General features: G+C 41.6%; 1 protein-coding gene across 2 annotated transcripts in view; it reads left to right on the top strand.

Moving 5' to 3' along the window:
- The window catches only part of LOC109447235 (uncharacterized), a 32,712-nt gene extending 19,206 nt beyond the window's left edge, over positions 1-13,506 (top strand). The window contains exons 2-3 of one of the 2 annotated variants that reach the window (XM_019731380.2): positions 8,867-8,973; positions 11,752-13,506. In XM_019731380.2, the coding sequence (XP_019586939.2) occupies positions 8,867-8,973; positions 11,752-11,765 (121 nt within the window). In that variant the 3' untranslated portion in view covers positions 11,766-13,506. Of the gene's footprint in view, positions 1-2,935; positions 3,747-8,866; positions 8,974-11,751 lie in introns of those variants that run through there. The other variant, XM_074334835.1, reaches the window with a different exon arrangement.
- Positions 13,507-13,715: the final 209 nt, after the last annotated feature.

Raw genomic sequence — 13,715 nt, 5'->3', positions numbered from 1 at the left:
TGTCTTGGGATTGAGCAACCCTTAAAGGGAGCCCAAAGTAGCTACATAAAGAAAACCATGTGTAGAGAGGCAAAGAAATCCAGTTTTCCAGTCAGCCTTGCCAAGGCATCAAACATTGAGCATCCATCTTGGATGCTTCAACACTAGCCACCATCTGACATAAGCCAATGCTTCGTGGAGCAGAAGAAATACCCATCCAAGCTTAGCCCACATTCTTAACCTACAGAATTGTGAGCAAATAAAATGGTAGTTTTAAGCCATTACATTTTGGGGTGGTTTTTATACAGCAGGTAAAGGCCTTAAAGATAGAAAATATATCTAATAAACTTGTCTTAACTCTACCCTCCATGTCTCTTAATTTCTTCTTTATATTTTTCATGTATTTGGCCTCCAATCTGTAATTTGCATAATTTCTTCAGTCCTATCTTCCATTTCAATAATTCTCTCTTTAGTCTCTTTCCCGCTCTGATCCATCCTCTCTATTATCATTAGTGACGTCTTTCTAACACACATATCTGTGCATAGAAATGTCCTAACTCCTATATATGGCATGCAAGCACCCCCCCCAACACACACACCATGTGGATTTTTCTTATTTCTTCAGTCTAATATTCCATTGTTTCCCTTTTTCCACCCTATACTCCAAATATACTAAGCTACTTGCAGTTTCCATAATGGGCTATACTGTTTCACAAATGTGTCTTTTTCCATGCCAGTTCCTTTCCTCAGACACCCTTCTTCAGCCTCTTTTATTTCCATTGCCATCTCCACCTGTGAACCTTGACAACTCCCTTTTAACTTCAACACCCAGCTTAATATTCTTGATGAACTGTTCTTGGTTCTTTCCCTCCCCTGAGCACAATTCAACCAGCCTTAATTGGCTGCTATGCCCAGGAGTTACAAAATAAGTAAGACCATGTTTTACCCTTAAGGAACTCATATTTCAGTACGACTCACCTTTATGTTACCATTTCACATCGGTACTTATTCCTATTATAGTGCTTTACATTAGGTGTTGTATACATGGGTATCTGAGGCTCCTGATGTTTACATTTCTATTCCAAATTAACAAATTTTGTTCTGGTTTTATACAAAGAGGGGAGGGAAGAAATAATTTGTTTACATATCGGCCTCCCCTACTAGGCTGTGGGCTCTTTCATAAGATGAACACTGTATTATTTATCCTTGGACATACACAGTAGGCACTTAATATGCGAATGGACAAATTAATAAGTTCCTACCTGTTCTGACATTCTGTAGTCCAAAGGTCACCTCTGCACACAAAGCTAACTGCTCTCTCATCTGTTTCCTGATTGTACTGCACATAGACTTCCACTTTAGCACTTAACATCTAATTATATTTTTATATTCTTGCTCGCTAGTGATATAAATTTTAAAAAACTCTTTAAAAAAGTGATCAATGAAAGTGAAATTGAAGTTTTGTGTTCTAGCTCATAAATGCAAGACCTCGTGGTAGTCTTAGAAGTCCAATTACTTAAACCATGACAATGAAAATAACTTAATTTTAAATTTTAAAACTTCTTTAGTTAAAAGACAGAGCTTTCTAGTTAAAGGAGGGAGTGTGCAGAAATATTTGGCCAGCGAACTAATTAACTACTAGTTAAAGGTTAAAGGGAACTTTTCAAGTTTTAACTTTTTAACTAGTTAACTGAAATAAGTATCATCGAAGTTTCATCCCTATGAAGGGCCTTTGGCATGAGTGATACCTTGAACCAAATCAGGATATTAGAACTATCTGAGAGTGCCTTTAAGTTTCTCAGCAGTAGGTGGCGCTCACATCATAGTGTTTAGGCTCTTTAAGCCTGCTAGTTTTCCAAAAGATACTGACTTGGGGATGGACAAAGGGTGGTTCCCTGTGTTCATTACGTATGCCGAGGGCAGAGTATGTAATTATTATAAGGATAAAAAATAAGTATTGTATTAAAAAATAAGTATTTTAAATATTTTATTCAGCTTCTGTTGGTTAGTACTCTAGACACTTCAGCAAGTTTCTTTGCCTGAGTGGTTTCATCAATAATCTGCTTAGCAGAAGGAAAGGTAAAAGTGGCCATTTAGCTGAATGTGAAGTCATTTAATGGAGTGTTTGAAAGTTTGGAATTTGGCACACCTACAGTTATATAAAATGGAGATAGTCAGACTAAGTCACCCTGTTTTGAAAGCTAATGTTTGTTGAGTGCATACTATGTACCAGACACGACATTTAACCTTTCATATGGATTATGTCATTTACTCATCACAACAATCCTATGAACTAGGAGCTTGCCTGTAAAAAACAAAGCCTGCCTCATAACCCTACATGCCTCTCTAGATGCTGTCCTTCCTTGCCCTTCACAAGCAAACTTCTTATTAATATTTACTATCCTTATATCTTCACCTCCCATTCACAATTCTACTGTCTTTAATGTGGCTTCTACCCTCATTACTCCACACAAACACTTTTCTCTAGGTAATGAGTAGCTTCCCATCTTTTCTTCCCACACTGAACCTCCTTATACTGCTGACTTCTGATGGGCCTGTGATGCGTGGATCTTCAGCAAGACTCGAAGGGAGTGTAAGGTGTGGTATGAATGCTGTGGTGTTAGAGAATGAAAGGGAAAGAGGGCAATCCATAGTTCTTTTTCTTTTAATCCTTCCTTAGTAACCATTAAGTTGAAGGGGAAGAAGAGTGTTGGTTTATTTCATGAAGTGAAATAAAGCCACGTAAGTTAGTTTTGTGCAGTGTTCCCTCTGTTCTGCTAGGAACAAAACACATATTCATGTATGAGCTATGAAATATGAATTGGGTAATTTCAAAGATTCCATATATGAGTTAAATGTTCTTAAATTTGCATTTAAAACTGACATTGAACAATATAAAGATGAATAAAATTCATGCTAATCATTTAAATTTTTCATTTTTCTTTGCTTAGAACAGTAATAAATAGCAAATTAAAGAACGTGAATGCAGATGGCTCAGTTGGTTGGAGCGCGTCCTCTCAACCACAAGGTTGCCAGTTCAATTCCTCGAGTCCCGCAGGGGATGGTGGGCTGTGCCCCCTGCAACTAGCAACGGCAGCTGGACCTGGAGCTGAGCTGCGCCCTCCACAACTAAGATTGAAGGGACAACAACTTGACTTGGAAAAAAGGCCTGGAAGTACACACTGTTCCCCAATAAAGTCCTGTTCCCCTTCCCCAATAAAAAACAAACAAACAAAAAAAACAAAAAAAAACCGTGAATGGATCTTGAGATTATCATGCTAAGCGAAATAAGTCAGACAGGAAAAGTTGGGAACCATATGATTTCACTCATATATGGGATATAAAATTGAAAGTAACAAATGAACAAGACAAACAAGCAAGAACTCATAGATACAGACAACAGTTTAGTGGTTGCCACAGGGTAAGGAGAGAGAGGGGTGGTAGAAGAAGGTAAAGGGGATCAAATGTGGGTGACGGAAGGAGATTTGACTTTGGGTGGTGAACACACAATGCAATATATAGATGATGTATTATAGAATTGTACACTAGAAACCTGTATAATTTTATTAACCAATGTTAGCCCAGTCAATTTAACTTAAAAATTAACACCATGACAAGTCAAGATTTGGAACAAAGGAAAAAGCATTATATTTTTAGTATCTTTAATAGCATATTATTCCTGCTTTTTGAACAAAGGCCTTGCATTTTTATTTTGCACAAGGCCCTGCAAATTATGTAGCTGGCCCTGTTCACAGCCCTAATTCAGGAGTGCTACCATAAAATCAATTTGATCTCTGACTTTGAGCCCCTATTCTGTCTGAGGTAAAACTGATTGTTCCTATTCAGGAAAATTCAGTCCAATTCAGTAATTTTTTTCGTCACCTTAGGTTCAAAACTCAGTTAATTCTGGGTTCTACCCATCCCAGAGTAACATCTTTTTACCCCTAAGTTGGCATTTAACCATCGAGGGAAGGAGGTTTCTGGTTTCTTGTTTTCCTTGGCCAGCTTCTGCTGCTGATGTTAGTCTTATGTATCATCCTTCTTTATTGGCCTCTATATCCATTGCATTTGATGAGATGACAATTAATTGAGGCTCTTTTCTAAGTTCTTGACTTATTTCAGTCATTTAACCTATACAATAATCCTATGAAGTAGGAACTATTATTACATGTATTTTATAGGTGAGAAAACCAAGACAAAGAGAGGTTAGGCAAATTACCCAAGATCACACAGCTAGGAAGTATCAGACACACTGGTTCTAGAACCTTCTGTCTTCACTATACACTAGATGACCTCTCTCAACCTGGTGTTCCTCAAAGGCCCTACTTGGTCATAATGAATGTGTTTTGTTTATTTTTCAAATATAGTATTAAATTTGATTTAAAATTTTTAATTTAATTTTTTTAATTTATAAGGGAGATTGGCCTATAATTTTATTTCTGTATTTGTTTGGCTACCAAAGTTATACTAGTCTCATAAATAAGTTAGGTAGCTTTCCCTCTTTTTCTATTCTCTAAAAAAATTTGTAAGAGCTTATTTGCTCTATAAAGTTGTGGGAGAGTTTGTCTGTAAAATTCTGTGGGCTGGTGGCTTTTTGAATGTGGAGAGATATTGATTTCCCTAGCTTCCAACAACTGTAAAAGGTGGAGTGCAGGTAGAGAGGAAATGGCAGTGAAGTTTCTGGTAGGGCCATACCATGATGTAATTAGGCATTTTTCCTGGTTGTATGGACACTGGCCACTTCAATGCTGGCTACATGGTTTATAAGCCTGGCTCTCTGGCCGTCCTGGAGAATTAAGAACTACTTACATCTCGTTAATTCTTTTCTGTTCAAATTAGTTTGAGTAGATTCTGTTGTCTGCAATTAAGAATAAACTTTAGGACATAATACATGGTCACTTTTTGTATATTTGTACTCTATTTAGTACTATTTTTAGTACAGTTGAGCTATCATGTCTGATAGGGGTATACAAAAATATATCATGCACAATATTGAAGGAATAGAACAAAGTTGGAGGACTGACAATATCGGACTTTAAGACATACTATAAAGCCATAGTAATCATGTGAGTGTAGTATTGACCAAAAAATAGACAAATAGATCAATGGAACAGAATAGAGAGCCCAGCAATATACTCATATAAATATGGTCAATTAATCTTTGACAAAGAAGCAAAGACAAAATAATGGAGCAAAGATAGTCTTTTCAACAAATAGTAAAAATTGAACAACCACATGCAAAAAGAAATGAATCTAGACTCAAACTTTACACTCTTCATAAGAATGAACTCAAAATAGATCACCAACATAAATATAAAATGCAATACTATAAAACTCCTACAAGATAACATAGGAGAAAATCTAGATGACCTTGCATTTGGTGATGACTTTTTCAAGGCAATGTCAAAGGCATGACCGATGAAAGAAAGAATTTATAAGCTGAACTTCATTAAAATTAAAAATTTCTTCTCTGCAAAAGACACTGTCAAAGAATGAAAAGACAAGCCACAGACTGGGAGGAAACCTTTGCAAAAGACACATCTGACAAAGGACTGTTATCCAAAATATACAAAGCATGTTTAAAACTCAACAATAAGACACAAATAACTGGATTAAAAAAAAAAAGGCCACTCAAGATGGCTTAACAGACATCTCACTAAAGATATATAGATGGCAAATAAGCATATGAACAGAGGCTCCACATCATATGTCCTCAGGGAAATGCAAATTAAAACAATAATGGCATACCACTGCATACCTATTAGAAAGGCCCAAACCTAGAATACTAGCAACACCAAACTGCTGGTGAGAATGTGGAGGAACAAGAATTCTCATTCATTGCTGGTACAAATGCAAAATGGTACAGCCACTTTGGAAGACAGTTTGGCAGTTTCTTACTAACATACTCCTACTATACAACCCAGCAGTTATGCCCCTTCGCATTTACTCAGAGGAGTTGAAAAGTTACATCCATACAAAAACCTGCACACAGATATTTATAGTAACTGTATGCATATCTGCCAAAACCTCAAAACAACAAGATGTCCTTTAAAAGGTGAATGGATAAACTGTGGTACATCCAGACAAGGGAATATTATTCATCATGAAGAAGAAATAAGTTATCAAGGCATGAAAAGACATAGAGGAAGCTTAAATACATATTATTAAGTGAAAGAAGCCAATCTGGAAAGGTTACATACTGTATGATTCCAACTATATGACATTCTGTAAAAGGTAAAACTATGGAGACAATAAAAAGATCGGTGATGCCAGGGGTTAGCATGGAGGGAAGGATGAATAGGCAGAGCACTGAGGAACTTTAGGGCAGTAAAATTACTCTGTATGATACTAGACTGGTGGATACACATCATTTTATATTTGTCCAAACCCATAGAATGCACAACACTGAGAGTGAACCCTAGTAAACTATGGCCTTTGGGTGATGATGATGTGTCAGTGTAGGTTTATTGATTTATTGACTGTAGCAGATGTACCACCCTGGTGGGGATGTTGATAATGGGGGAGGCTGTGTATGTGTAGGGCAGGAGGCATGTGGGAAATCTCTGTACCTTCCATTCATTTTTTTCTGCTCTAAACAGTGAAGTCTATTTAAATATGTCTGTGTATATATGTATATACGCATAAGTGCATTTAACTTCATCATTTTGGCGGGGGACGGGATTGTTCCTTTTATTATCAAGCACTGCCTTTCTGACTACTTATCATTTTAGCCCCCAATTCTACTTTATCTCATGTAATTTTGTAACACTGGCTTACTTTTCATTACATTTATATTACTTAGAATTAGGTTCAGCTGCAAAATAACAATAACCTTAGTGAGAGAGGAGAGTTTTCTCTCCTGCATGGAAGTCCTCACTGAGGACAGAGCTGACTGCCTTGAAGCTAGTCTGCCATCTTGACTCCTGGGTGAAGCCCAGACCTGCCCCTTGTTGCCCCGGGGCATGGAAATGTACAGAACTCGGTGCTACGCCTCTGGAGTAAGCCACCTTTGACATTATCTGTCTCCTAACCACCTCTGGCGCCAGAGCCTCTCAGGCACCTGGTGATCCTCTCCCCTTATAGATTAAGCACACATTCCTTTCCCAGCACGTAGACTCACTGCCTTTAGCTATAAAACAGAGTCTGGGGGCTTGGAAGGCATAGAGCATATCCATGTCGTCTTGCCAACGCGCCTCGTATGTAAGTTCCTTTAATCAACTCTATGGATTACCAGAGTGGAGTAGAAGGCCTTTTTTCTTCCGTCTTTTTGCTGCCCTCCACTTAGACAGGTAGCTCTTCAGTCTCGGGGCTTTCCCCTGGGTCTGTGTGGATGAACCATTGGCCAGGCAGCCAAGAGACCGAAGAAATGGGCTTTGGGAAAGAGGCATCCTGGGTGGAAATCCCGGGTTGGCTGTCTGCTTCCAAGTGGAAAGGGGTGGCCCCTTGCTAGATACACGTGGACCACTGCATGAGTCTGGGGACGCTCCAAAAAAGGCCAGCTAGTCTCATGCAGTTGTTTGAGGAACTACACTGAGGTAGGCAGAAATATTTGTGGCTGCAGCTGTAGGCTGGTCCCTCTTGTGGGCGGTTGGGTTGGACACTGACGGCCACCTAGAGGCAGAAGCCAGGGTTAGAAAATTTGAGGAAAATTTGAGGAAAAGATTTTAGAATGTCTGCAACTCTGTTAGCATGGACACTGGCTGATAAAGGTTGTGGGGAGGAAAGGTCCTTTAAACAGATCCCACTTCTTTTATGAAAGCCATGAGGTCTCTGCATCTGTTTGTATGTTCATGTGGGTCTATACATATGTTGTGTTTGGTATTTCTACCTCTGGATGGTATTGCTAACTTGTAAAAGGGCTATGTTTAATTGGCTTAAAAATTAAGTGTTTGTAGGGGTTGGGTATTGTAAAATTCTCAAAAATAGAGAACCTAACCCAAATGCTTTTCAGGATTGTGTGATCTGAGAAAATATTTGATATTAAAGCTAGTCTAGGTTTGTTGGTTTAATTAAAACAAACATGTCTTTATAGTCTCATGAAGTTTTTGTTGGTAACCTACTAAGATTAAAATAGATTTAATTAAATAAGTGGACTTAAATATTAAAAGTCAGATGATACAAAATTAGAGTTTGGTTTTCGTTCTCTCAGTTAAAAAGGACAAAATTTTCTGGGACGATGGGTCTGCTTCTGATAAGATAATACACTGTGTTTTATGTTGTCTTAATCAGGTCTTTGACTACTTAAGAAAACCGAATCTTCTCAATACTAAAAGCTAACCTCCTATATTTGAAATGCCCAAGCTGACTTTCATAAAAAGGCAGCAGCAACAACATCTATAAAGATTGTGGTACATGTGGATGAAGTCCATTCTGCTTTTGCAAAAATGACCCCTCATTGCCAGACTTTTGCCAGTCTGATGTCCTTGTGACATGGCAGCAGCCTGCTCTGGAATCAGGGAAATTAAGATGGGTAAACAATGGCTGTAAATGAAATGAATAGTTGGGGTTGTGGGAAAACCCAAGAAGGCTACTTGGTTTTCCAGGCTTCTGGACAAACCCCATTTTTAAGTGTTTGCATTTCTTCATCCACCGTAGTGTATTTAAGCTAGACTTCTTCATTCACTGCCACTTAGTACGGGTTACCCACACGTTCTTGTTGTTGTATGTATGTTTTCCAGATGGGTTGAAGCATCCTCCTGCTGCAAGGCTGATGCTCTCGCAGTAGCAAAGAAACTTAGAAAACGTGTTTCCCACTTGGGGTAGGCCTTCCATATGCCATGGGATGATTGCTAGAGACTTGTATCTGTGACCATCCCCTCCCAATGTCAAGTGGTTTCATTATATTGATGATGTGATGCTAACCTCTGAAGATTTGCGATCATTACAGCAATACCTGGACACCCTCCTATCTCCAAGCCAGAGGATGGGCCATCAACCCACAAAAGATACAAGGCCCAAGCCCGACTGTAAAGTTCCTAGAGGTCACCTGGTCCGGTAAGATGCATCTCATACTGGGTACTGCCATTGCTAAGATATAGCATTTCTCACACCTAAAGTAGTGAAACGGTTATGAAGATTTTTTGGGCCTCTTAGTGTTAGGGGAGGGAGTCTTGGTTCTTCCTGCTGACGCAGTGAAGAATCAAAGGTCAGCAAACTGCTTAATATGCAAGCAGGGTTTATTAGTGATACATTCTCAGGGAAGAGAACGGGCCTAGCCGAGGTGGGGGAGGGGGAGAAAGAGAAAAGCGGAGAGAGAAAGGGGGAGAGAGCGAGGGCAATAGAGCTTTGAGGGCCAGAGAGAGAGCTGGCGCAAAAAAAAAAGGGGGGGGGGCGAGAGAGCTCTTGTCTCAAGGACTTATAGTTTGCTGGGTGGGGTTATGGAGTTACATATTGATTTGGTGGGAAAAGTGGTACAAGCTCTTCCACTGGAGGGTGTGACCTGAGATGGGTGGAGGTCTGTTGACTCAGATCTGTATCTTGCTCCAGACCACCTGTTGTCATCTGTTGTTGTAAAAACAGATATGTGGCTGGAGGCAGTTAATCAAAGCTAGTTAACAAGCTTTTTCTGTAGGCACTATGGACCCCCACCTGCTCTTCCTCCTCCTACATTTTCTAACTTCTACCTAACATTAGGACCCCGGCAGGCTTTTATTCCCCATCTGACTCAATATTTGTATCCGTTATATCAACTGCTAAAGAAAGGCACTCACTGGGAGGGTGATCAGAAAGTTGGATTTGAGAAAGCCAAGATCCTAATAGCCCAGGCACAGGCCTTGAGTTCCCCCCCACTCATGTCTTTGGATGGAACTGTAAGCCCCGAGGGAGCTAGTTGGACCCTATGGCAAACTGAACAAGGGAAAGCCATCCCCCTTGGGTTCTGGTCCCAATTATGGAAGGGTGCTGAGACCTGTTACTCCCCCATTGAACAACAGGTCGTGGGAGTGTATAAAGCATTGCAACAAATATCGCTGCTGCCCTCCTGGTGACAGTGCAGACAGGTCTCCCAATTAAAGGTTGGATAAAAGCATTTTTTGCAAGACTTGCTTTAGCTGTTGCCCAAGACCCCACCTTGTAGAAATGGCATGCATATTTGCAGCAGTAGGCAATGGGTTACATGCCATTTTAGGGCCAGTGTATTATGAGACCACTTCAGCCCCCACAGTAGAGCTCCCACAAGAGATGCCCTCATCAGTGAAAGAAGGCACGGTTCCCGTTCCAGAAGAAACATGGTATGTGGACAGGTCTAGCCGAGGTAATCCTTGTGTGTGGGACTGCAGTGACCATACAACCCCAGACAGACACTATATGGTTTGAAAGGGAATATCCAGTGGGCAAAAGTAAGAGCCACATAGCTGGTATGTACACACAAACCATGACCTATGGTCCTCTGTACAAACAGTTGGGTTGTATTTAAGAGTCTTGTGACTTGGCTGCCACAATGGGCAGGAGATAGCTGGCGAGTACTAAGAAAGCCATTGTGGGAGCCTACAGTGTGACAGGAAACCTGGGAGAGGTTACAGGAGCCAACCTCTAGCCTGACTCAGCTCACTGGTCTGACTGGAAACAGGGAGGCTGATGTACTAGGAAAGATCAGGACACTGGCTTCCTTACAAACAACTAGCAGATTGGGTGCACAAGCATAGCGGGCACCGGAGTGCCCAGGTGGGATGGCAGATAATGAAGGGGGCTGGATTGCCCCCGTTATGCTGAAAAACGTAGTGGCAGCAATAACCAATTGCCTGGCATATTCTCACCTGTGCCCCGTGGCATCCCACTCATACTAGGACATATACACAAAGCATCCATTCCTGTAAAAGACTGGCAGGTAGGTTACACGGGACCTCTGCCAGACAGCCAAGGACAGAAATAGGCCTTCACATTTGTAAATACTGCAGTGGGACAGTGACAAGCCTTTCCTTGCAAAAGACCAAACTGAACAGCCACAATGAAGGGCCTAGAACAACTTAGTGTTATGGATGTCTACCTTCGGTACCTTGACAGTGACCAGGGTACACATTTCATCAGACATGATATCCAAGATTGGGCCCATGAGAGAGACATAAAGTGGAGATTTCATTTACCCTGTAACTCACAGGGTGCTGAGTTTGATTGAATGAAAAAATGGTATTTTAAAGGCACAGCTGTTTGCCCTTTGACAATCCTCTACCTTGCATGAGTGGGCAAAGGTCATTGCCGAGGTGTTAGGAAAATAAAGTGGGCCAGTACGCACGGGATTGGCTCCAAACCAATACCAAGGAGTTCCACTGACCATTTCTGTTTAAAAGCTACGGCTTAATGACCAGGTGCCAGAGCCAAAAAGGGGTCAATGTCAGCTGCTGTTCAGAGCTCTTTGAGATGTCAAACCAGGGGAGGGGACATTTGAGTGAGGGTTGGATTGGCAACTTCCCCCAGGTGGGATAGGATATTTCTTGCCAGAGAGTGAGAAGTGTCCGAGCCAGCTAAAGTGGTCCCTGTTGATACTGCTGAAGTCTGGGCGCAAATGTTCTGTGTACCAGTACAATATACAGAAACCGATACCAAAGGGCACCAAGACAGGCCATTTAGCACGGTCTTTTGCCACCCCTCTCACATTACAAATAATCCTGGCACCCTTGTCCCTCGGGCAACACGCCCGGTATGCACCTGCCTGCCCCCAATCCACAAGCTGCATACATTTTAACTAATAAGGATAAAGCTGCTGCTGTTGTCATGATTTCAGGGGACGACCTACCCCACCAAGTACCCACTAAACATCTGTATTTTTGCCCATAGCTTCTTGTTCCTGATGCTGTTCCTCCCTGCCTGTGGAGAAGTGAATTTTTTCCTACGTTGGGCTCAAAGTTATGGTGACCGCTTACACAAAGATGTATGCTGGATCTATGGCATCTTGCCATTCTCCAGCACGTCCGGCCTGTCATGGTGGGTATCACCCATACAACCTGATTGGTTAGAATTACAGGTATTTATAAAGGCTCTTCAAAGCCAAAGCACCACATTTAACACTGGGTTTACTAAAGATGATGTATACGATGGGCATATAAATACCTCTTTTAATGACACAAGACATGGCAACCCTTTCTCTGTCAATGCCCCAGAGAAACAGGTGGTTGTTCTTGCAACCTCTCAGTTACAAAAAACAAAAGTCAAGCTCCCCGCCATCAAATCCCAAAACTATCATTACACGGAAGGTTCTTTGCAAATCTGGGATGGTTTCATTTGGCTCACACCCACCGCAGGGTATCTTAGCCAAGTTGCCCCATTATGCTGGGAACAAGCCAACCACACACATGATTCATGGGCTAATAGTACCAGAGAAATGGGCTGGCTTCCTAGACAGCAATATGAAAATGTCATTACATTCCAAACCAGGGACGGGTTTGCTACTGACTGGTCTCAGCGTGCTGGCATGGCCTGGTTGGCACTGAATGGGACAGAATGGCTCTGTGGCTCCAACCTATGGCCATGGCTGCCCCTGGACTGGCTTGAGCAATGCACCTTAGGTTTTCCTTGGGCACAGAGACTGTGGATTAAAACAATTACTGAACCTGTAAATTACACCCATTTGGCTAGTAGGTGGACAAGAAGTGTTTTCCACTGGTGTGACCACCATGCAGCTATTTCTGTGCTTTCCCTGGATATTGAAGACACCACTTGGCATACAGAAGCTTCAACTAATTATAGCCAATGTACATTGAACAACAGCTTCCAGAGCATCTCTCTGACTAACACAGAAATGGTTTACATGAGGAAAGATGTGCTACAAAATTACATGGCACTGGATGTTTTAACACCTGCTCAAGGTGGGACTTATGTCATCATTAAAAACCAATGTTGTGTCTATATTTCTCAGAACTCGGGCAACGTCACCCTTGATTTACAGGACACACATCAGCAGATAAGCATTTTGTCAAACCCTGAACTCTCTTTTTCCCAATGGTTATCGTCATGGTTTCAGTCTTGGGGGATATGGTGACAGAAGTTATTTTTTATCTTTTGTTTTATATTAGTTATAGCCTGCTGCTACCTCTGTGTTGCTGCAGTCTCTGCCTGCAAGCAGAACAAAAATTAATATAATGTGTCTCTCAGAGTGCCCCCCCTAAGGCTCAGGGAACATCGTGGGTGGTGGGCGCATGAGATTGTAAGAGCTGGATTAGAGGGGTGGAGTGTGAGAACAGAGCTGACTCCGTCTTGAAGCTAATCCACCGTCTTGACTCCTGGATGAAGCCTGGACCCTGCTTCCCACCCCGGGTGTGTGAATGTACACAAGAACTCTGTGCTTTGCCTCTGGAATAAGATGCCGTTGATCTTATGATTCTTAACCAGCTCTGGTGCCAGAGCCTCTCGGCACCTGGTGATCTCTCCCCCCTTTAAACACACATTCCTTTCCCAGCATGTACACTCATTGCTTTTACTACAAAACACAGAGTCTGGGGGTGGAAGGTGGGGAGGGTATCTATGTCATCTTGCCACTGCCAAAGTTGTGCCACCTCATATGTAAATTCCCTTAATAAACTCTTAATGTAATGATGGAGTTGTCAGCCTCTTTCTCCAATCTCTCAGCCCCAGGAAATTTTATGTAACAGCTAAGATGGGCAGCCTGGGGCTGACATAGTGGCTCTGTTTCACAGGTCCTTGGGGACCTAGGTGTCCCAGCCTTGCTACTCAGCCATCCACAGGGCATGGCTCTCATCCTCATGGGCCTCCGTTGAAGTAGAAGCCTTCTCCACATAAATGGA

Source organism: Rhinolophus sinicus, linkage group LG06, assembly GCF_036562045.2.
Source record: "Rhinolophus sinicus isolate RSC01 linkage group LG06, ASM3656204v1, whole genome shotgun sequence".
NCBI lineage: Eukaryota > Metazoa > Chordata > Mammalia > Chiroptera > Rhinolophidae > Rhinolophus > Rhinolophus sinicus.
This window is presented reverse-complemented; position numbering and strand designations above follow the sequence as displayed.